General features: G+C 33.4%; 1 protein-coding gene across 1 annotated transcript in view; it reads right to left on the bottom strand.

Moving 5' to 3' along the window:
* The window catches only part of GRM1 (glutamate metabotropic receptor 1), a 359,847-nt gene extending 337,765 nt beyond the window's left edge, over positions 1 to 22,082 (bottom strand). The window contains 1 exon segment of the mRNA XM_074190052.1: positions 21,365 to 22,082. Coding sequence (XP_074046153.1) covers positions 21,365 to 22,082 — 718 coding nt within the window.
* Between the last annotated feature and the right edge of the window lie 231 nt (positions 22,083 to 22,313).

Below are 22,313 nucleotides of genomic sequence, written 5' to 3'. Positions count from 1 at the left end.
TCACTTTATCCTCCAGAGCCATCTGGGTCCAGTGGTCAGATATGAATCAGGATGACTGGAGATGGCCATGGATGCAGGACAATAAAGGGTAAATGATTTTGCCCAAGTAGTAAGTGTCAAATAATTGATGTCAAATTTGAACTCAGGTGCTTAATTAAGCATATTGTAGGTGCTTAATAAATCCTTGTATAGTACTTTCTTTCCTTCCTTCCACAATGAAATAGATTTAAAAGAAATTCAAGACCCTTGCATTTCAGAAGACAGAAGAGTATTTATAGAGCTGAGACATGTATATATGAAATAATTAAGTAAAACTGCTTATTGTTCCTTAGACTTAGATGAGGGATTCTTAACTCTTTTTTTTCTCTCATGGATCCTTTTGGCTGTAAGATATAGCCTACAGATATCTTCTCAGAATGTTTTTAAAATGTAAAAAATAAAGCAGAAGACTAAAAAAAAGAAACCAATTGTGTTGGAAATATATTTATCTAAATATTTAAAATACAAGTTCAAGGATTCCAGATTAATAACCCCTTCTTTAGATGGACGCACATTCCCACATTTATGATAGAGCCAATGCCATCTCACCATAATCAGTGATATTACCTGCCAAGACTACAAGTAACTTAGGAGCTAGCTATTAGCTCCATTATGTTAAAGTTTTGGGTATATGTTTTAGAACAGGCTGCCATGTACTAGATATTAAATAGTGTCATTTCAATTTTGATTTTGCAAATGAAGATGCTACCATTCAAAAAGCACCCTACATTTAGATGTCCTCTGAGACAACATTCAGAAGTCTTAAGTCATTGACACAGATTGAATTCGATACTAGTCACGCTTATGAAAAAATATATAACACTTAAGTCAATGTTCCAAAGAACACAACCTCCCCAACAGTGTAATGGAATTAGTTATTCTTACATGATGCCAGAGGAGCCAACAGCTTGGGGTGACATGTGGCCTGACTCTCAGCCAAGTGGAAGGCGTTGCTAGAGGCAGGTTGCGTTTTTTTTTAAACAGAGGCATGTGACCTGAGTAGTGGCATTTCACAGCTGAGAAACCAGCTTGTGATACGCCTTTTGCTTAACAGAGAGGCATGCCATGTGTCCCCCAGTGCTGTGACTCTGGTTCCAAAGTGTTGCAGTACATTCCACTAGTATTCTTCTTACGCTCAAATATTTACATTGCTCTGTAATGTAAACGCAACATATCAAATTGTGCTAGATGAAGTGTCCTTGCTCAGAATGTTCTTTGAGGCACAAGGTGTGGAAAGCTAAAGGAATTGAGTAGATGGCAGACATCCAAAAATGCTTTCTTAGCAATCCTTAGGAAAGAATTAGAAAAGGGGGCTTCTATCTTTTGATTGATAATGTAGGTAAAATAGCAGGTGAAGTGATACTGAAGGTAGCTCAGTGACATAACCTAAAAAGATTAAAGTTGGAGGTAAATGGAATTTGTGTCGTGGGGAGGAAAGGATAGAAAAGGGGAAAAAGGGAAGGAGAAAATAAAATGAGTATATCAAGAAATGAAAGTTAAGAGTTCAAGATATGTCTCATAGAACTATTAGAGTTAACAAAGGTTTTTAAGGTCATAGGATCATAGAATTATTTTAATTTTAAGAGATTTTAAAGATCAACTAATTTTATAAGTGAGAAAACAAAGACAAAGAAATTCCTGTTAATAATTAGTAGGACTAGGATTCAGATTCAGATATCTAACTCCCAAACCAGGATTGTTTCTATTATGTCTTAATAATATGACATAATATAATAATACTTTAAAGGATTATGGAAAGCTCAATGTGAGATAAGGAATAATTCTTCATTTTAAAAAATAATAATCAGCAAGCTGATAATAACAGATCAGCTCTGTTTTCTAAACCAGCTTTGTAACCCCATAAAAACTGTATAGAAATTCTGAACCTCAATTTTATTGCTAAAATGAATGAATGGCAAAGTCTTTATTAAGCACCTACAGTCACTGCTCTAGGTACTGGGAATAAAAATATAAAGGTAAAAAAAGTTCCTGCTCTCAGTGCTTACTTCTAATGGGGAGAACAAGACATAGAGAGAAATGGTGGTGATCAGAGAAAGAGTTTGGGTTAGGAGAATCATAGGAATTGTGATCAAAACCACAGAATAATCAATTGTCAAATCTTTTACAGTATCAATGGGAGGAATTATTTGATTATTATTCTAATTACAATATTGGAAGGTTTGTGGGCAAAGAAAAATTAGGGCAAATGGCAAGATACCTGGAAGGTATATGGATAAATGTTAAACATCAAGCTCTCCATGACATAATTTTAAAAGTAATCTGCTTTGTTAACATTTTTCTTTCATTGTCTTAAGTCTAGACAATAAAGAAAACAATAATTCAAATTCTGATTTTTAACATTTTTGGAGGATAAATATTCACACTGAAAATTTGACAATTAGCTTTCAAGAAATAACAATTTGGATTGGCTCCAGCATACTCCTGCTAATAAACCTTAACTTCTTGGTGGATGGCCAGATGAAGGAATTGGGCTAAAAGATGTGTAAAAAAAATGAAGCATTATGAAAATGCTAAAATATTTTCTATCTACATGGAAGAATGTCCTCCATTTAAAACATGCTACCAATACAATAATGTTAAAAACAATTTATAGAAAATATGGCATTTTTCAGGAAAATTCTTTAAGCCCATACCAGTTCTGCCTAGTCTTAAAACAGTTATTAAATATTTCTTGTATCTTTGTCACTCTGTTGAGGCTTATGAACCAGTTATCAAAAGAATGCTTTTAAATGAATAGAAAATGAAATAAGATTATAAAAGAAATAAATTGTATTAAATACTAATCAAAATTTTTTTAAAAACTTCAGTTAAAAATCTCTACCTTAAACAGCATCATCTTTCCTTATTAGAATTAAACACATTGTTCAAATTAAAGAATCAAACCAAAATCTTTTTTTTTAACTACTTTATGTATGCTAAGCTATATGTCTCACTGGGAAAAAAATTAAACGGCTCCTTCCTCTTATTGAGTTGATATCTAAATTCCATTTGGACCCAAAAATGGTAAAATCCTTACCATACTCCAATGAAAAAGAAAGACTCAATACTATGAACTTGAATTCAGAGGAGACACCTTAAATTAACAGATAAAATCAATACCTAAAAATACCTTGCTTTCCTTCAGGCAAGATGTAGAGCAGAAAGAGATCAAGGAGAAAACTATGGAGAAATATTAAGGGGCTTACTGGCATTATGAAATTAAAGATAATTAGGAAGGACATTTTAAAGCCTATTCAATGCCACTGAACATTAAATGATATCAATATTAATATATACCTTTAGAATTCTAAAATGAACCATAATAGATGTGAAAATTTTTCCTACAAAAACAAACCTGAAAAATCATACAATATTAATGAAATATAGGGCCCATCTCCCTAAGGCAACTATGGAAATAAGAACACTTCCATCCCAAAAGGAAATAAGAAGATTGAAAGACATTCTTAGAAAACATAATAAACAGATCAAAATCTACAAAAATCCTTTTGTAGTAAGAAATCACTACACCAAGGAATGGTAAAAAGAAGGCAAATCCAAAATATTCTAGATAATTCAAGCAATAAATAGTATTAGAATTATCATAGATTTAACATGTCTCAATCACCCAGACATAACTTTGTTTCATAAAAACTTAAAAATAATGTTATTAATGGGCAGCTAAGTGACATAATGGATAGACTGCTAGTCTGGAAGTCAGGAATACTCACTTTCTGAGTTACATCTGGTCTCAGACACTTGCTAGCTTGGCAAATTTCTTAACCCTTTGTGCCTCCATTTCCTCATTTGTAAAATGAGTTGGAGAAGAAATTGGCAAATTACTCCAGTATCTTTTGAGTTGGTCATGACTAAAAAATCACTAAAAAAAACCGTGTTACTAATAAATGCCACAACCACAAACACTGAAATAATCTCTAACTAATATGAAAAGCTTTTAAATTATAGAAAGTTGGAAGAGTTCATTTAAAACCTAGCCTTAGACCCTTACTTGCTGAGTGACCTTTGGCAAATCACTTGACTTCTTAAGCCCTATCTAGATCAATTTCTTAATCCATAAAATGATGATAATAGCACCTCTCTTCCAGAGCTGTTGTGAGGATAAAATAAGATGTTTAAAAAGTGTTTGGCAAATCTTAAAATGTTATATAAATGGTAGCTATTATTATAAAAACCTAGAAACAGAGATTAAAATCATTTAGAAAAAGGAAGAGGTACATATCATTCCTGTGAGGATGCTTTTAGTGAACCTGCAGAAAATGAACTTACATTCTAATATTTGTATCCAACTATCAAAAGAATAAATAAAGTTTATCCACTGTGTAATAGGCTGTAGATCTTTGAATGTAAAGGAATAATATAGCAGGATGGTGACTTTTCCTAGTACTTTTTCTACCTCAACACCATTGAAAAGAATGAGAACATTGATATAATATTGATAATAAAGTGAAGGTTGAATAGCATATAAGCTTTGTTTAATTCTAGGTGATTTGGACCCATCAAAAATTATAAATTCCCTTGCCATTTCCAGTCATGTAGTGACAGCACTGAAAGGACAAGGCATTTTGATATGACATGGCAATTCTGAGTAGTTCCTTGGTTTTTCCCCAGGGGACCTAGAAACATCTAGGTGGCACAGTGGAGATAGTGTTGGGTCTGAAGACAGGAAGACCTAAATTCAAACCCAGCCTCAAACAATTCCTAGCTACCTAATCCTGGACAAGTCTCTTAAACTCTGTGTATCTCAGTTTCCTACTATAAAAATGGAGAGAACAATAGCACCTACTTGCCAAGTTTTTATGACAATCAAATGAGTCAATATTTATAAATCACTTAGCAGAATCTCTGGGACAAAGTTGGTGATTAATAAATGCTTTTTCCCCCTTTCTTTCCTTTTTTAACCATGTGTCAAGACCAGGGAAGGGAAGTAGAGTACTATATCAGTGTACAGTTTCTGAGTTTCCCATATTGGTTATCTAAGTCTGATTGGTTCTATCTGATATATGACTCACACAGATGTATGAATAAATATCTCTAGTCTTTTCTGACTACTCTTTTCTAAGGGAAGTTTTGATTCAGATAACCATTTTGCTCTCCTCAGAAAAGGGATACCATGTTGGAATTATAGCTATCCACTCCCTTAAAGATCACTAGTCTAGGAAAAATAATGTTTAGATTCAAGCTACTCTTCTGATTTCTATCCCTTTCATCAAGAAGGCATGCCCTAGGGGCAGACAGATAGCACAGTGGATAAAGCACTCACCTGGAGTCAGGATAACATGAGTTCAAATCTGGCCTCACATATTTAATAATTGCCTAGCTATGTGACCTTGGGAAAGTCACTTAAACCCCATTGCCTTGCAAAGAAGAAGAAGAAGAAGAAGAAGAAGAAGAAGAAGAAGAAGGTGGCATGTCCTGAGCTATATCTCCAAAGGCTTGACTCCCCACCAAATTCCCATCACACAAATATAGTTAATAGCAAATAAATTAGCCAATAACAAATAGAAATCAATGAAATAACACAATGAGTCCTCTATCTGGAAAAAAGATATCTCAGTTCAAGAGACAGATAGAAACAAAGAGAGAGAGTGAAAGATTGAAAGAAATCAGAGACAAAGAGAGACTGATTGCAAGAAAAGGAAATTATCCCAAAGTCTTTTGTGTAACAAGGTTAGGATGGGGACATGTTTGAAGAATTCAGCTTCTCTATATGTTCGCCCCTTCTCTCTCTCTTTTCTACTTTGTATTTCCTAAACTGAGGAGGTGATCTAACATCAGCTAAGCATAGGCAGATTTAGAGGATATTTCATGAGTTTAAGATATACAGAGATCCTAAGACCAATCAGAAGATCTGGCTGGCAATGAGGGAAAGTTCTGCATCAAAGACAATGGCCATTGATAAGAGGAGGTCTAAGTCTGGTTGTTTTATCAAAAGAAATATACTAGGAATTGATTAGCTAGTGCAAAGCTGAGATGAAATTCAAAATATCTAATTAGCAATCTTATATATTGCTTTTATTTTGATGGTTTATATATTATACTCTTTGAGAATATTATTGTAAATTTAAGTTATTACTGATTCTCTGTTTAAGTTTTTTGTCAAAGCAAACTTGTTAGAATCTGTGTGTGTGTGTGTGTGTGTGTGTGTGTGTATTCGAATTTTTTTCTTCTACGAAATAAATCTCAATGCCATCCTGGATTAATATTGTAGATTGATCTCTTTTCTACTCCCCTTTTGGAAGAAGCCCTAAATATAAGCCTATACCTAATCAATAAGTAAATTACCCCAGGATCTAGGGCAGATAGACTCCCTTTAAGGAGAAAGAGAAGAGCAAAGAGTCCCAGACCCTTGAGTTTAGCAGTTGTCTCTCAATGTTAGAATAATAATAATGACACTGCTATATGAACTCTATCTCAAATAGAAGGACCAGGAAACACCTAACACAGTGCCAGATAAATTACAGGTCCTTAATCATTGTTGATCGTTTGATTTTGATTTAATAATCAGGATTGCATACAAATAATTGTGAAGGAAACACTTAAAACTATGTGAATATACCAATTATTAAGCATTTATTTTTCCATCACTTCCTGCTACTGTAAAAAATAAGAAAAGCAGAAAGGAAAAAATTCAAAACAAATAAATATGATCAAACATAATAAACTGTCACCTTGACTAGTTCCAAAAATGTATAAGATACACAAAAGAATATGACACTCTTTTATGAAGCACAATATTAAAGGGGGCAAAATAACAAACCTTTTTGCATCCAAGCAGGATGGCAAATGAACTACCTAAAAATAAAGTATAATCACTTGAAGAAAATGATAACCCATCAAATTAATTGATTGGATCTTTTAAAAGGGCATCTATTTTCAAATGAAATTATAATATTAATTACCACTCCAGAAAAATTTCTACTCTTCCATTGCATTACTCTAGTATGAGAAAGAAAATGAGCTTTCATCCCACTATTTCAAGCAGAGTATTTCAAACCGTGGAACAAAGGTAGTTCATTCCTCATGACATCTAGTCATGTTTCCACCAAGTACCAGTGATTTAATGAGCACCTTAGCAAGTAGTTGAGATATGAAGTTATTCTTTTTCTTCCATGGCATGACTCTAATCTCAATTATCTTAGTAAAATCATATTCTACTTTCTTTTTTTCTCAAGTCTCTAAGAAATTTTATAGGAGATGATTTAGAGAACATTGGGAAAGTATCTGAGCTTAATGATAAATAATAATACTGATTATATCATAGCAATAATTAATAAGAATAATAAATAATAAGAATAATAGTTCAAATTTGCATCATGATTTAAACTTTGCAAAGTCCTTTCCTAATAACCCTATAAGTTAGCTAAAATATTTAATTGGACTGTGAGTTCCTTAAGAACAAGAACTGTCTTTTGCCTTTAACTCTCTAATGGTTATTAAAGTGCCACTTAGGAGGTACTTAATAAATAGGAGATACTTAATAAATCTTTGTTTACTCATTCTAAATACTATTATTCCTATTTTAAAAATAGGAAAACAGATGCAGAGAGGCTGTGATTTCCCCATGAGCACACAGCTATAAAGTGACATAGCTTTAGTCCAAACTAGGTCTTCTGGCTATGAGTCTATTACTTTTTCCTACTATACCATACATAGTTAATTTGGATGACAAAAATATGAGCTATAAGCTCATGATGTTTTTTCATGATGTTTACTTTTGTAGGATTAAGTAAAGTCTTACTTAAATTAAAATTTAGGATTAAGCAAAATCTAACAAACCCCCATTGCATTGGTGTCAGAACAGCAATGAGCCATTGACAATCATACAATCAGATCCAGATCTAGAAAAAATGTCAAAGCCTATCTAGTTTATCTTACCATTTTATGAAGAAATAAAGTTAAAAGAGTTAAGCAATTTACCTGAGGTTCCACATTAAGTGAGCATTAGAAGTGGGATTTGAACCCAGGTCCTCTGACTAGATCTAGAGCCTTCTTTCCTATGAGGGGGGGGTATGGAGAGGATTTTGGATTATCTATAAAATAACAGGGTTAGATGATCTCAAAAACCAATGCTGAGTCTAAAGTCATTTATACCAAAATTCTAAGTAAAAGAGACAAGTATCTTATGTAAAATATTTATGATAATATAAAAGAATCAAAGATATAGAGGATTAGTAAATAAGAAGTATAATATGGTTATATAGAAAACTAAATTTGGAGCAAGAAGACCTAAATTCAAAATTCATCTCCAGTACTTACTAACTGTGTGACTCTCATATGCTCTGAAAAATGGGAATTATAAAAGCACCTACCTTACATGATTTCCAGGAAGCTCAAGTGAGATAAAGTAAAATGCTTTGCAGATTTTAAATGATGATGATGATGATGATGGTGGTGGTGGTGGTGGTGGTGGTGGTAGTGGTGGTGGTGGTGATAATGATGATAATGATGATGATAATGATGATGATGATGATGATGATGATGTTGATGAGGTGGTGGTGGTGGTGGTGGTGGTGGTAGTAGTGGGTGGTGATGATGATGTTGATGATGATGTCTTCCTCAGCTTTGACAAGGGTAGACAAGAAAACAAAAGCAGATGATGAGGGGAATAGGAAGAGAATCCCTCCACACAAGCCCTCTACTCAACCCTTTCCTCCACACACACATTTACTTAGTCATTCAATAACTATTTGAGCATAACAGGCAAGCACAACCCTAATAAAAAGTCCTTCAAGGGGAAATGAACAGAAGAGAATCAGAATTCTAAATAAATCCATAATGGATTTATAAAACTCTTGCAAACAAAGTCATAGATCATCAGAACTTGAAAAACAAGTGAGGTTTTACCTCTCCTGTCTCTGCATGGAAACACTGTTAACAGAATCCCAAATGGTTTAAAAATAGACACTAATGATATCTGAATGATTTTATTCATGATATACAAGTAATAATTACTTTTATTGCTGATGATGATTCCAAGAGTAAAAATATAATCTGGACATTCTGTTAAAATTCTCTGTATGATTTAATGCAGTAGTTCTCAAAATGTGGTCTAGAGAAGCTCTTTAAGATTCCTAAGATCATTTTGGAGAATCCATAAAACCAAAAATATTTTCACATATAAAACTCATAAGTTTTCATTTTTAATATAGTAAATTATCTATAGCTATAATCCACACAAACAAAAAGCTCATTAAGGTTCTCTTTTTAATTATAAAAAGGGGTCCTGAGTAGAAATACAATAGTATAAAAGGGTCCCCTATAACAATTCAATGAGTATGAGTGAGTTTAGAAAAATTCTAGTTACTCATTCATTGATGCTGCCAATATACCACTGTCTTCTTTATTCAATATACCTGAATTTCAACCCAGATCCATGGTAACAAAAAGATAGCACATTGTTAACTCCCTCAGTTCATGCTTCTTAATATTCCATTAAAATCAAATCCCTTTCTTTACTTAAATCAATACCCATTTCAGGAATGACTAATCTACAAGGGATTTTTGGTTCAAGAAACTCATAAATATAGCCATTTTATTTATTCTTGGAGATTAATGAGGAAAATATGATGAGAAGCCCTTTATATCAAAAAAAAGGGATAGAGGAACTCTGTTTTACCAAAGCAAGGGGCTAAGGGCCAAATGATCAAATCTACCCAGTAGCAATATCTTTAAAGCAGCATGCAAGGAAAGAAGGCAACAAAGATGAAGTTAGGGGAAAAAAAGTAGAATTAACCTAAATAACAGGTGAAATAGAGTATGACCTACAGAACCTTAGAAGGCCCTTATAAAGGCCCTCTACCTCCAAACCTCTTATGTACCCAATATTCCATACTTGAAATTGCATCATTAAAATTCATTGTCAGGGCGGCTAGGTGGCTCAGTAGATAAAGCACCAGCCCTGGAGTCAGGAGTACCTGGGTTCAAATCCGGTCTCAGACACTTAATAATTACCTAGCTGTGTGGCCTTGGGCAAGCCACTTAACCCCATTGCCTAGCAAAAACTAAAAACAAAAAAACAAAAACAAAAAAATTCATTGTCCTCTCCTGGCATCATATTTTAAAATGTCAGCTACTCACTATCATATCATATATTTTTCCACCTCCCTATCTTTGGCTATACAGTGTCCTGTGCTTGGAATTGCAATCCTCTACCCTTTCTTTATCTTCCTGTGCTTCACCAGTTGAAATTTTTCTTTATTGGGAGTCTTCAAGCTCTATTTCAAACGTTACTTCTTCTAGGAAGCTTTCTCTAACACCCTAGTCAGAAATGAATTCATATAAACAATATTAATTCAAACAGATGCTGTGATTCCAAATCCTAGTCTCTCTGCTCTCTTCAATGCCCTTGTACATCTTTTGTGTTATGATGATTGTTAATCTTTCCCTCAGTAACAAGTTCCAGTTCCTTAGGATGCATACCTTTGTTAATTTTTTTTATTTTTGCATTATATCTACCACATCTTTCTGTACATAATAAAGGTATAACAATAAAACAACTTAATTCAACAAATATTTATTAAGTCTCGGCTTTGTGAGGAATATCATGCTAGCCTCTAAGGTTTAAATAAAGCAAAATCCCTGACCTCATAGTTTACAATTTTAGTATGGAAATAAGACACATCAATAACATAAAATATAAGTTCCTTGTAGCTCATATTTATGTCATATTTTAAGATTTAAAAAGAATTTTATCATAATCATCTTGTCAAATCTATGATATTTTCTCAGTCTTCTTGACCTCTCTTCAATACTTGATGCTACTGAATCACCCTCTCCTCCCGGATACTCTATCCTGTTGAATTTTCAGGATACTATGCTCTCTCTCCTTTTTCTAAATGATTCAACAGCTCTCCTGGATTCAATCAATGATCATTTCCATAAGACTCCCAAAAATATCTATCCAGTCTTAAAGTCTCCCCTGAGCTCCTATTCTGCCTTTTGGATATTCTCAACTGAATGAGCTTTAGGCTTCTTAAATTCAATATGTATAGAACATATCTCATTATCTGACTTCACTTCCTCTCTCCAAAAAAAGATTCCTTTCCTTGATTCCCTATTTCTGCTAAGGCTACCATTATTCCTCTAATCACTACAGTTTGAAATATTGGTATCAACTTTGGCTCTTCACTCCTATATCTAATCAGTTGCCACATTTCATTGATTTTATAGCACCTCCAATATATCTTTCATATTTGTATCCATTTCTACATTCTCATTGTCTCGCCCTAGTTACACTCATCCTCTCTGGCCTGATCTATTATAATGGTTTCCTAACAGATTTTCATAGCTCAAGTTTCTCCTTTCAAAAATACAACTTCACATACTTCCCAAAGCAATATTCTTAAAACACAGGCCTGACCATATCACAAAAAATTTCAAGTGACTCCCTATTGCCTTTAGGAAAAAATCTCATATTCAGAATTTAATCTCCTACCACCCACCTGTTTCCTAGATGTGAAATTCACTCATTCATCTATCATATGGATCTCAAGTTCTATCTCCTATACGAGACCTTTTCTTATCCTTCAAGCTATCAATAAATATCAGTGAAAATTACTATACAAATACACACATACACATATATATATAAAATATATGTATATTTTATATATATATGTGTGTGTGTGTGTGTGTGTAAATACTTAGAGTTTATGCTCCTCGAGTTCAGAAACTCATGATCTTCCACTTCAATGTCTGGCATAGTGTCTGAACAGGGTAAGTGCTTAATAAATGAGTATTTATTAATTATTAAAGTGGAGAATGTACAGTGGAGGTCAAACAAGGTGTAAAAGACCTTGAGTCCTTCTCATAAGAAATTCAGTTGATAGAACTGAAAGTGTTTAGCTTAGAAAATGAACATCTCAGAAAAGTCATAATAAAGTACTATCATATGGAAGAAAGATCAGAAATGCTCTGCGTGGTCCTAGATGATAGAATCAAGAGTACCATTTAGAAAGTGAAAGGCAAAAGGCAATTTTAAGTTTGATGTTAGGAAAAAACTTCTGAATAATTTAGATTTTCTGAAGGTGAAAGGAGATATCTAAAGGGTTAGTGGGCTCTCTCTCATTGGAAGTCTTATGGTATAGCCTAAATGATTATTGTATTGAGTATAAGGTGATTCCTTTCAAGCCAGAGATCCCTCTTCAACTGTAAAGTTCTTGTTTCTATTATGTGTGTTTTAATGAGTGGGTTATGAGGAAATAAATCAACCAATATAGACTATACTTTCTAGAAGCTTGTCAGTAAAGAGTAGGATATAGAATGGCAATTTAATAGTATAGCAGCGACAAAAGAAAAGGTTTTATAAAAGGTGAGGGTTGAACTGATTTTTAGATTCAGAAGTAGCCTATAGAGAGAAACTGACAACATGTGAGAGCAAGGGAATCATAGTTGGAGGTAAGTTAAGGAAGACATAGGTGTGAGATCCAAGATGCAGGTAGAGAGATTAGCTATGGAAAGGGAGAAGATTAACATTTCCCCGATGATTCTAGAGGAGAAAGAAGAAATGATTGACAGAAGGAAAGAGTTAGACTGAAGGTTAAAGAAGAGAACAGTATGAAAGAATATCTGTGAGTAATTTATTAGAGATGAATGAAAAGGGTTTTTTATGTAAAGAATAAACAGTATATATTTGCTAATGAACCAGTAAGTATAGTGACTTTCTCCAGTGCTGTGTGTTTTGTTTTTCCTTTTTTTTAAGACTATTTCTCCCTATGTTGTCCAGACTAGAAACAAAGTGGTTATACATGTGGGCAATCCCTTTACTGATTGGCACAGGAACTTTTGACCTAGAACTTTTGCCTTGTTTCATGTGGGGTTTGAAGAGTCCTTTATATAAATTACTACATTTGACTCATAAAAATCCTGTGTCAGAAGTATGACATATATCAGGCCCATTTTACAAATTGAAAATTCGAATCTTTTTTTATACTTAGCATTAGGAAACTTTTCTATGACTACCAAAATAATATCTTTTGGTGTCTTTAGCATACATGGAAACATTTCCTTTCTTATAATACATGACATCATAACAATTTCTATCTAAATCTCTTCTACAAGGAGGCAGCAACATACATTTGATTGTCAACAGTTCAATGCTCTGATTCAGCAATTATATAATATTTGAGAAGAATTGGGATGAAATAACTGTGTTTCCTAAGCTAGGTTGGCAAATTGTGCTTCTATGTGGTTGCTATCCACACTTTACTATGACAAGCACAACTTGATTTCACTTTTGTCTTGGAGGGGAATATTAAAAAGCATCTAATTCCATCACTCCCACTTGTTTTGCAAGCAAAGAAACTAAGGAATATAAATTCAAAATGACCTTCCCAGGGTGACTCGATAGGTACTAAGTCAAAAAAGAACTCAAGTCCTTTGATTCCAAATCCAGCTTCCTTTCTGTTGTACCATACAACATTTCCTTAGAGAATACTTGATCCATTCTCCTTCAACCAAGGTCCAGAGACTTAAGGAATTTGCCCAAGTCTTACAGGATTTACCCAAGTCCATGAAAGAAATAAGAGAGCTGGGATTAATATTTGTGTTAATAGGGAAAATGGAATTTTCTTTTGACAATGATAAAATTTTTTAAAAATTGTTGATTTGTAAAGAAAAAGTAAATTTTGTTTCTTGTGAGTAGTTTTCTCTGCCATTCTATATTTAGAAGTTTAAGGTAAGCAGTTTTGCTTGAGCATACTATCAGCAATTTGTCCATTGATTTTTGTATTCTGCCCTTCATGAAATACAAGTGATAAAATACACTGAATCACTAAAATGAATAACCAGATTATTCATTAGTAGATAAAGCATTGGATTAGATGTCATATTTATATAGCACTTTGCAGTTTACAAAGCACTTTGCTTCACTGGATCATCTACTGGAGATAAGAGACTGGTTTGTTGAAGACAAATATACAACCATATAAACAGAATACAAGTTACAGATTAGCAATAGAGTAGAGTGACTTGTTGCCAACACATTTAACACAATGCTATTCTGATATTTTCTCCATTCCATATGAGAAAACAAAGTTTAAGAAACTTGCCCAAAGTTATATAGACAGGGAATGAAAGACCCAAATATTCTGCTTCCTAGTCTTTTCACTGTCTCACCCCTCACAAAGGATGTACTTGTTATCCAAAGTACAAAACAAGTAGTGGTGGTGCATTGGCACTTAACATCAGCTAGAAAAATAAAAAATTGCTTCTTTCCTTTAACTTCCATCTCCTCTGACTTTTGACCTAGTGATACTAGACATTAATATCAAATCTCCTACTTCTGGGGTATGAATTGGATTGGATGATAAATTACATCTTTATTTTCACTAACATCCAACAAATTTATCATTTCCTTCAGTGATGAATTTTAAAATATGATTCTTAAAAGCGGGGACATGGCCTTCATTAGACTGCCAAAGAGGTCCATGAAACTAGAAGATTAAAAACCATCAGTCTAAATAATCTGGCATGGACTACCATGTAATTATCCATCCCTGTCTCTCCTCATCTATATTTAGAGAAATTACTACAAAGAAATTCAAGTAAATTTCCATGATGTTGGACAACAGTAGGGTTTCAAGGGGCCAGAAAACTCTAAATGCTTCTTCCCCTTCCACAAATGATTTTTTAAAGGATCAGGCAATTATTTCCTCTAGTTGTTTTGATCTATCAATATCAAGGTATGTTTTGAATGATTATGATCAATTAAGAAGGTCTAGAGTTTTTGAGAACTATCTTAGTATACAATTAAATTGCTTACTTGAAGAGATATATTCATAATTGATGAAGAAAAATAATTATATTCATCTTGAAATTGGCTCAGAATACAGATGACCTCCTTTAAAAGACACCACATACTCTATCTAAGACCTTAAAACTCAGAACTTGTAGTTGCTCTCCCTAATAAGACTAGAGATGTTTGAGGCTATTGATATGAGGATATTGATTGCTTAGAAGGGAACTAGATATTTGTAAAGAAAGCATTGTTATGCATGTGTTATACAGAGCTGTGTGACTGTTGTAATATATGTACCTTGAAGTACATTTCTAAGTACTAGGTTCATATTTGGGGAAAGTTATTCATGTTCCAGGCCCAGAATAATATTACCTGAGCTCAGTAAAAATATGCTACACATTATAGGAATAGTTTTTCTACACATTTTGGACAATCTTTAGTTCACGATAAAAGGGTAACAGCAATGTCTAGCATCTATGTGGTATTTTAAGTTTTCCAAAACACTTTGTAAACATCTCATTTGATCCTCCCAACAACCAAGAGAGGTAGATGATATAATCTTCATTAACAGGTGCCATTTGCATTATGCTGGTATGCCTCCTTGAAGAAATGCCAGTAGCCTAGAAGTTTATGACACTCTCATAATGACCATGTCATTACATTCTGTATAAAAAGCAGCTAGGAGAGATACTTGTCCTATGACCCCAGGACCCCTCCCACCTAAAGGGCACATTAAGTCAAACCTGCATCCATGGTAAAGGACTAAAACACAGACAAAAGAAATAGTAGGAAGATAAGAAAATCAGCAAAGAGATTGGGTAAAAGCAAAATGAATAATATCTGAGGGCATTCCCAAAACCCAAAGTGAAGAAAGGAAATTTTTTAATTGAACTTAATAAACTAAGGGTAATAAATGCCTAGATCATGTGATAGAATTCCAGGAAAGCAAGACATTTTATCAGATGCTGAGAGAAAAAATATAGTAATGGAACACAAAAAACAGCTTGTCATCAAGTCAAAGGTTTGCTATTAACTCTAGAGTGATCTTGAAAGTGATAAATGGGAACATAGAGAGAGAGAGAGAAACAGAAATTCTGGTAAAAGAGAAAAGAGTTAAAACAGTGTTTTTATAAGTTGGCAGTGTCTTTAGAGATTTTAAAAATGTGAAAAATTATTCCATTGATTCAGTTGAGTTCAGCTGAACAAATTGTGTCTAATATATGCATAGGTATATTTCAGAAAGACAATGGGATATGGTCATTGTACTCAGAAGCTTACAAAATAATCATTACACTGAATCAAGAGGGACCTAATAACAAAAATTTCAACTGTAGTTGGAAAATATTTATAATAAATGGAATGGAAGATAGATTACAAAAGGTCAACCTCAAATGGATATGAGAAAGACAATCACTTTCAGAAATTAAATTGGTCAAAATGTGTTTAATAAATAAAAATTGTTCTCTGTAATAGCATTAGTCAATGATTGTTAAATATTGTATAAAATAGAAAGTGTTTTCCCTTATGATGTCATTAGGTTTAATGAAATACCTGTATCATCTCAGTCATCTAGTAGCATCAAAGAAGGGGTGGAACTTAAATACAGAAGGAAAATAAGATAAAACAATATAATTGACACATGGATATCAGTATTGTTCATTGTTGCTATTGGTTTTTGTTTTGCTTTTATGTGCAAGCATTTAAAACACACAGTATAAATGAGGTTTTGTTTTCCTGGCAACAGTGCCACTGACATAAACCACTTTTAGAAAGGATGCACAAGGATGATAATAAATATTCAATAAATGACTACTTCAAAACAATAAGAGGCAAGAACTGAAAGTGAAAAATTAGTTATTCATAATTTAAGGAAAATGCTAAAGATCCAAAGAAGACTTTCAGTGGAACCAACCAAAATTATTTTTAAGTATTGTTGTCTTTAACCTTTTGAAATGAGAAATTTGCCTTTTGATGTGAAACCTGCTTTTCATCGTAAAGATAGAACACAATGTCCTTGGCTGAGCTGTTCACCACAGAAGTGGGCTATTTTGGTATTTCTGTTTAGCATATAGTAAAGGCCCAGATTCCAGGTGAACAGCTTATTATAGAGTAGATTGAAAGTCTTTATGGTCATTTCCTTGCTTCACTCTTTCCATGCCTAGCCTATCTTTCAACCTGTCCCTTAAATACTTCTTTCAATATTCAATAAATAACATGCTTTGCAATCCTACTACATCTTGAATTAATATGTGGAATATAGAAATAATTTGAAATTAATATACAGTCAACCCTCCTTAAGTTTTTCAATAATAATGATTAATATTAGTAAAAATTATTACAATTCATTCATGAAGAACATTTCATCCCTATGAAGGGTATTTATAATATGGTTAGACAATATACTCTAGAGGATTACAATGATTTTATATCATATTTTCTGAACTGCTGAATTAAATGAATAAAAAAATGACAAACAGTAATTAAACAACTATAAAATAGGTGGGTCATCCTTTTATATCATTTCATAAAGTTGCTTCTCCAGATACTTATTGAATGAATAAGAGTTTTTTATTTTAACAGAGAGGATTGTAAAGTACTCATCCAAAATAGTCTATAAACTATATTAATCTGATAAATCAAATATAAATACCATAAATATATTTTATTTGATGCTTTTATGCTTTAAACATCCTTTCTTCATGATAATCATTTAAGGCAGACAGAGTAAATATTTATACTCATTTTGCAGATGAGGAATCTGAGCCTCAGAGAAGTAATTTGTCCATGCTCAAACAGCTGATGTCAGAATAAAAACTGAAACCTTAGTCTCCTGACTCTAAAGTCCAGTGTTAGTGTCACTTCACTTATTACCTATTATTTCATCTTTATATCCCAGAATCCAATCTTGTGTATAGTGCAGACTTAAAAATTACTGAATAACAAATTATAGTAAATGAAGGTGATAGAAGATCATGGTGCTATATTATGAAAGGAATGTATTCAGAGAAACCTGGGAAGGTTTATTTGATTCAGAGTGAAGCAAGCAGAAACAAAAAGGTAATTTACATAATAATAAAAATTTTCAATGATAATTTTGAAAGAAGTAAAGATCTTTGATCAAAGAAATGAGCAGCCATGATTCTAGATAACTAATGCTCTATCCTATCATCCAACTAATAGAGAGGAAGAGATTGAATTCAAGACATAGAGTGAGACACATATTTCTGAACATAGATATTCTGAGAATCTGCTTTGCTTAGCTATCCATATCTGTTACAACAATTTTTTTCTTCTTTTCTTTTAAACTGGGAGGTGGTAAGAAGGTAAAATAAATGTTAATTGAGAAATAAAATTCACATAAAAACATTTCAAAAACTTGCATGAAGGAAATGTGAAAATTCAAAGTGTTTTTATTCTTGCTACATTATAATTTTTAAAAAGTTAAATTTTTAGCTAGATAGTTATAAGCTCATATTATGAATATATACAGAAATAGGTGAAATGTGATTATATATGTATAACTTACAGCAGAATGCTCACTACCATAGGGAGGTGGAAGGGAAGGGAGGGTGGTAGAAAATTGTGGAACTCAAAAGTTTGCAAAAGGATGAATGGAAAACTATCTATGCATGTAATTGTAAAAAATTAAAAATAAATAATTAAAAAAATTGGTAGGGGGCAGTTTGGTGGCACAGTGAATACAGTACCAGCCCTAGAGTCAAGAGGACCCGAGTTCAAATGTGACCTCAAACACTTAATAATTGCCTGGCTGTGTGACCTTGAGCAAGTCACTTAACCCCATTGCCTTAAATAAATAATAAAAATAGGTGAAGTGCTCTGGGGAAAGTCATGTCTATGTTGATAGTTCTCTGTCATAATAAGATTAGAGGCTGGTAGTGTACTTTAAATATAAGAGCATCACAAAGGGCAGCAAAAAAAAGTAAGATTGAAATTAATATATAGCCCCAATACAAAGTATTTTAAAGTTTATAGTGAAATGTAATTAGCTTTGTAAAATGCTGAGAAATATTAGGTATTCAGAGAACCAACCCAGTGGTTTTTTTTAAATCATCCAATCAACTTTAAGATGGGGGTAGGAAAAGGGGTTCCTTAGGCTAATTACTAAACTCTGCATCTATTGATATTAGGGATATTCTCTAGATTTATCAATATGGAGAATATTTAAGAGAAATATATTAAAGAAGAGTTCCACACTTGAGACTATAAATACATTCTATAAATTCAAAAAACATTTTTCCTTGAGTGATACAGACAAAACCACTGTGTGCTTTTGTTTTCTAAAAGGCCACCATTGACATCATAGAGTAGATGTCATAGTCAGTCTAGACAAGGATTTAGGAGAACACAATGACTAAGGACACTACACTCCTCTCTAATCTCTTATAGATCCCTTAATAACAGGGTAAAAGTGCCCTGGAAAGAAAGGCCTCGCAACTGGGGCATAGACAGAGGAAAATGCTCTATATCTTTGTAAATAAAAGAAAATAAAAACAATTTCAATTCCTAGGTTGGATAAATCAAGCAGAAGAAGAAATAACTTACTTTGAGAAAGAATAGGAAATTATATATAAGTGAACATAGCAGTATGGGTATAAACTTCACAATGAAACAAGTCACATCAAATATGATGTGGAGTTATTAACATATCACAATCTCAAATGACTAATGCAGTTATTTTTAGATGTGATCCCTAGAATCACAAATCAGCAAACAGAAAGACATCAAACAAACCCAAACTCAAACAACAATGGGAATTTAATATAAGTTCTTTCTCAACAAAATTAACAGACCTAATTGCAGGTCATTTTTCCAGACATATAATTCTGAGTGTCACGTAACATCCAAATATAGGCATTCTTTAACCGAATGATTCCACTGAGAAACAAAAAGAAAAGTCATTCTTCATTTCCTTCCCTGAAAACAAATGAAATTATCCTTTTAATGTTAACTTGGAAAACTTACACTAACTCATAATAGTAAAGTTTAATTTTTCCCTATAAGCAAATACAGAATTTCAAATATCAATGACATGGACATGCTCACTGAAAAAGTCTACTTAATAATTAAATGAAGTGAGCCAATCCCAATCACCCTAGATTCTAACATTTTCCTTTTATGAAAGTTTTCTCTTATTCAACCGTGGTGTATATGTTCTAACATGTGCTGTTGAACTATTTAAGGATAAAAGGAAATTATGCAAAACTAAAAAAGAAAGCAAAAGATATCTGAGATATGTTGGCATCTCAGATGAATATGATATAAAGAGTTAAATTTTTTAAAAAATCAAGGTTCACAAAAAATGAGTCAGGTGGTAGAAGGTCAAAGTAATGTAGCCCATAGTATTTTCCATAAATAAAGACTGAATAATAATAAACACATATGTGAGAAGAGAGAAGGGAGAAATTGTCTTAATATATTATGGTGAAAGCACTGGTGCTTTTAGAAATGGAGTTATTCATTGTTACTGAAAATTACCTCACAGCTGCTCCATTTAATCAAACTTGTTGATTTCTACAATTAGCATATTAAAAATCATTTTATACTTCTTGATATTTCATTGATAATTATATTTCATTGATTTCATTGATAATTATATATTATATATTATCATTATCCAATTTCTTTTTTACTGTGCTCTGATTTTAAGAAATAAATTCCAACAATCTACCAAACATTCATTCCTATATATCTGTATATGAATTCTCTTATCCCAATAAACTTAATTTAGTGTTTGTGGAATCAAGTCTCTTTATCTAGAAAATAAGGGGACTGGACTAAATGATCTTTATGATTACCTTCCACATCTGACTTACAATAGTCTCTGTATATAGGCAGAGACATATGGAGTAATGAAAATATCTAATAAAACCAATTATTTTGCTAATTTAAGCTTATATATCTCTGTGGAGGAAAAAAAGGTGGTTATTATCTCCCTTTTAAATTTTTTAAATAACATCCTGATATTTATATCAGCAATGTACTTTTCATTTTATGTAGTCTTCTTAGGAGGTGGTATGAAAGGTATGAGATCTGACTGGGTTAATGGAGAAAACTGTCTTATTCCTACACACCTAAATAAGTTTGAGGCATGGGGACAGAGGTAATAGGGGCACATAAACACCTTCGGTTGTTCAAGTTACTTAAAGCTTTCAAGTCAGATTCAAGGGTCAGTGTTTTCTTTTTGAAAAACACATCCTTCAGATTGGTAATTTTTAGCTAATTACCTGAAAATAAAACAATACCTTGCAAACCACTCCTACAACTACAGAAAAGGATGAGGATTTGTTACATAACTTTACATTCTGGCAATAAATACTTAAAGAGTTTAATTCCTTTTTAATAACCACTACTCCACAGGAAAATGATATTCACTTCATGAAATAGGGAAGGAGTGTGTGTGTCTGCCTGCCTTCTTCTTGAATGTGTATTAGAAGGAGGAAAGTATTATCTGAGAGTTATTAAGAAAGGCATTGTATACCAATTTCTGGACCACATTCCATCAGTGCCCTTGTATTCCCAGTGCATTTTTTTTCCAAATGCAATCCCTACCTTCTGTGTGGACAGCGGAGACATAGGTCCAATTGTAACGTTTGACTATGTCAAGCATAGCCCTGGCTTGCAACGTATCTGAAGGAACTACCCTCAAGAAATATTTGTACAAAGTTTTGTCACTCAGGTCAATGCTTGTGGCTGAATAAGCAATCTGGGGGATGTCAAAGAGCTGAAGTAAGTTCTGGACCTGGATTGCCACTGAGCTGGAACCAGGACCAATCACACCTGCAATGGGCTTTTTAGTCCGGCCAGGGTGGTGGGATTGGTTGTCAGGCAGGCATCGATTAATCCCATCCTTGTCATCACGAATAGAAATTAGAGAATCCCTAATGAATTCAATACTCTGCTCCAGTGCAACAGACGAATGCCAGCAGGAATCCCTAATCTCACTGCCCAAAGTGATATTGGGGAGCAAAATGGGATCAGAGTTAATTTTATCCAATGTGTGAAACATGGCCTCCACTCTTTGTATGCCATATTGTTCCCTTATCTCCCCACATTTCCTCTCAGGTACCTTATCTGCTGGTGGCTGATGGTGAACAGAGAAGAGAGCTCCAATAATGACATCCCCATCCATTCTAGCCACTGATCGTTGAGAGGAGCCCCCAACCAACAACACATTCCTGCCAGGGCTCCTGGGAAGAAGAGTCATCTCCAAAAAGATGGCTGGGAAAAGCACCAACAACACCCCAACCATCTTATTGCACGATGCCATACACATCCAGGTGACCAATTTAATAGACTCCTCTTTCCTGGACATTGTCTGGGATAAAGAGATGCCTCTTGTTTCTTTCTCCACTTGGTTACCTCTCCTCTAAGTGTCTCCTGTACAGTAATGGCCACAGTTTCTTCCCACTTCCTCTTCCTCTTTTTCTTCCTCGTCCTCCACAACCACCACCTCCACTCACTGGAGGCGTTTTCAGACAAACATGAGTCTTTCTTCTCC

Source organism: Macrotis lagotis, chromosome 5 (assembly GCF_037893015.1).
Source record: "Macrotis lagotis isolate mMagLag1 chromosome 5, bilby.v1.9.chrom.fasta, whole genome shotgun sequence".
Taxonomy (NCBI): Eukaryota; Metazoa; Chordata; class Mammalia; order Peramelemorphia; family Peramelidae; genus Macrotis; species Macrotis lagotis.
Note: the sequence above shows the minus strand (reverse complement) of the source record. Positions and strands in the feature narration are given on the sequence as shown.